This window comes from Trichoplusia ni, assembly GCF_003590095.1.
Source record: "Trichoplusia ni isolate ovarian cell line Hi5 chromosome 21 unlocalized genomic scaffold, tn1 tig00004060_group20, whole genome shotgun sequence".
In the NCBI taxonomy this organism is placed as follows: Eukaryota; Metazoa; Arthropoda; class Insecta; order Lepidoptera; family Noctuidae; genus Trichoplusia; species Trichoplusia ni.
This window is the reverse complement of record NW_020799852.1, coordinates 25275-28259: the sequence shown is the minus strand read 5'-3', so window position 1 is coordinate 28259 and position 2985 is coordinate 25275. Positions and strand designations below refer to the sequence as shown.

Below are 2985 nucleotides of genomic sequence, written 5' to 3'. Positions count from 1 at the left end.
TTTAACCCTTTATAAGGCAGAAGGATTCAGAGTAATAAAATAACCTGCGCTTATATTTTTGGCATGTTTTTATTTGTATAACAAAAATAAACTTAAAAGAAAAACACTAATTATTTCGGAAGTTTTGGAAAAATAGGTGGTAAAAATATTCCCACTGCCCGTCAACAGAGCCACATGCAAGCGCAATTTGAGACATTATTTTCTATGAAATTGTGCAAAACAAGGCGTAATGCAAAGAGGGACATTACACTTGCTACATTTTATTTTGCTACGCTTATCTTTGACCTTTGTGCTACACAATTTACAGCGTCGGTAAGTCTCCAACTCTGCTGGCATATGGTCACCTACGTTTACAAACCGCAGTTCTTCAGGTACAGCATTTATAGTTTTTTGATATACCTCTGGGCATGCTATGCGTGATTTCTTGCAGATATATGTAGGCAAGCTTGATCTTCTTTTTCTGCTGCTATAGCCACCAATCAACCCTCTGGCAACAGCCACCCGAAATTCTAAGTTGGTAAGCTTTTCTACTCTCGACGTTAGGGAATATAAAATGAAAGAGTTTGTCAAACTTGCGTCCACCAAGAAGTAGAATATCCGCAACCACCAGCGTTTACTTCTCCTTCCGACAGCATACGTCCCCTTCACTTGGTCAAAACGGTCGACACCGCCCATTCTTTTGGTGTATTCTTTCACAACCATAGGACAACTTACAGCTTCCCTGGTGCCATTTTTTTGCGTTCTTTGTACAGTTGTTACTTCCACTTTAGGATGAAATGCAGTTGTCAACAATAAAACCTCTTTAGTATCTTGCCACACAATAAATGCTACATCTTGTTTAGTTCTCCACTTGAATTCACCTTTTTTCAACTTTAGGCTTTTGTTTCTGCCGTTTCTTTTTGTGTTATTTTTTATTATGTTAGGTAAAATTGCTCTATTCCTTCTTACTGTTCCAGTGGCATAAATATTTTTTTCATACAAGTACTGCATGAGAGAAAAATCGCAAAAAAAATTATCGAATGTAACATGAGACTTGAAATTTTCTTGTGCTAATTTACTTGACAATTTCTTTACGACATTAGCCCCTAGACCCTCTTCTGTTCCTTGTCCTGTTTTACCGGTATAAATTTCATAGTTATACAAGTACCCTGTGCTACTATCACAACAGCACCACACTTTATAGCCCCTTTTTATGGGCTTTAGCGGCATGTACTGCTTCAAACTGGACCTTCCTTTGAATAGTATCATGCTCTCATCTATACTTTGGGAAGAGGAATTGAAGGCATTGTTTTCAAATGATTGACTTAGTAAAGATATAAGAGGACGAATTTTATACAATTTATCAAAATTTACATCTTCTCTACTTGGTTGTTGATTATTATCGTTCAAATGCAAAGTCTCTAAAATTTTCTTGAAGCGTTTTACTGGCATAACTTCAGCTATTTCATTCACACGAAATCCGGGATCCGATGACCAATATAAATCGATATGTGGAAGAATATGATAACCCATTATAATGAGAATGCCTAAAAAAGCACTAATTTCCTGTGTGTCAACAGGCTGCCAATTTTTTATATTTTGCTGCTCCGCATACAAGTTTGTCTGAGTAACAATCAAATCGAAGACTTCATCACTAAAAAACTTTTTGAAATGCGCTACTGGACGTGCTCTCCTATTCAATAAATACCGAGGTTTTATTGTCACCTTATCAAATTCATCGGGATCTGGCCTGGATGTCCAAAAAACCTTCCCCCATGACTCATCTTCACATTCAGATTCATCAGTCAATTCTTGTTCTAAGGGTGATGATGACTGTACTATCAAAGGCTTTACTGGCTGCAAGTTATCTAATTGTGAACATAGTGCTATTGTAGATGTACCTGACTCGGAACAACTGTTAGGGGTAGTATTCAAATGAGTGGGAGAATTTTGTAAAAGGTCACTTGAATCATCAGGTGCTTCAAGTAACCGTTGTATTGTATTCACATTGAACTCTTCTGCCTCATCAGACTCAAATCCGTCTTCTGAGCCATCATCGGGTATGTCCAGCATCTGCCCAATATCATTTTCATTCAAATAGCGCGGCATCTTTCATAAAAATCTGAGAAAAGAAGGAACTAGTTCAACAACTGTACATAACACTCCGCGGGCAGCGGGAATATTTTTCCCACCCAGTAAAAAGTCTTCTCACATCTAAATACGATAGTAACTTGTAAGATATAGAAAACAACTTGTAGAATAAACATAAATACATAATAAAAAAACAGTTTCTTACCTCTTTTCAAATAAAAAATATAAAGATTCACGGAGTAACAAATTTTCTTTCCAAATTACCGCAATTTTTGACAGCTAGTGGCGCCAAAAACAAAAAATGTCACACAAACGTTTTTTCTTTTTTTTTTAAAATATTAAACCAGACCTCCTTAGTTGCCAGTGCAACAAATTAGGACTCCTTTGATAACTAACATAAAAAGATAAACAAAGTTTTTGTTGGTGGTAAATATATCGCCTCTGCCTTAGTAAAAAAGTCAATCCCAACAGTTTTCACAATAACTTTTTACAGAGGTACAATAGTACACAGACTATTCGCCCTAGTGTCATCGGATTCGAGCAAATATTTTACTCTCGTGGGAGGCCTTTTAGATTTTTTGTGATTTTTCATGTGCAGCTCTTGTAAAAGCGGTCTCATAGACATCGATTCTTATAACTATATAGTTTTATGTATTGAAATCCAACAAGTTGTCTTTGGTTACTCACTAGAGAGATATTTTTTACCAAATAATGATTACAAATAAATTTGTCCAGCGCGACTGTCAACGCTTCCTGAAGAAGACTCTACATAGCTGTTATTTACGCTTCGCCTGAGTGACGTTACTATAAGAAACAACAAAACAAAAATCTTTTGTAACGAATACCATTATTTCGGGAATACCACCCCATAATTTAAAGCCCCATCCGTTTTAAACGGGTGCTGCTTAACCTCGG

At 36.4% G+C, this 2985-nt stretch overlaps 1 protein-coding gene across 1 annotated transcript; it reads right to left on the bottom strand.

Moving 5' to 3' along the window:
• Positions 1-572: 572 nt before the first annotated feature.
• LOC113506667 (piggyBac transposable element-derived protein 3-like) lies at positions 573-2088 on the bottom strand (the record flags this gene model as incomplete). Its single annotated transcript, XM_026889498.1, has 2 exons — positions 1059-2088; positions 573-764 (listed from the first exon to the last, which is right to left on the bottom strand). Coding segments are annotated over exons 1-2 (1222 nt in total), but the record flags the coding sequence as incomplete, so codon positions are not given.
• Positions 2089-2985: the final 897 nt, after the last annotated feature.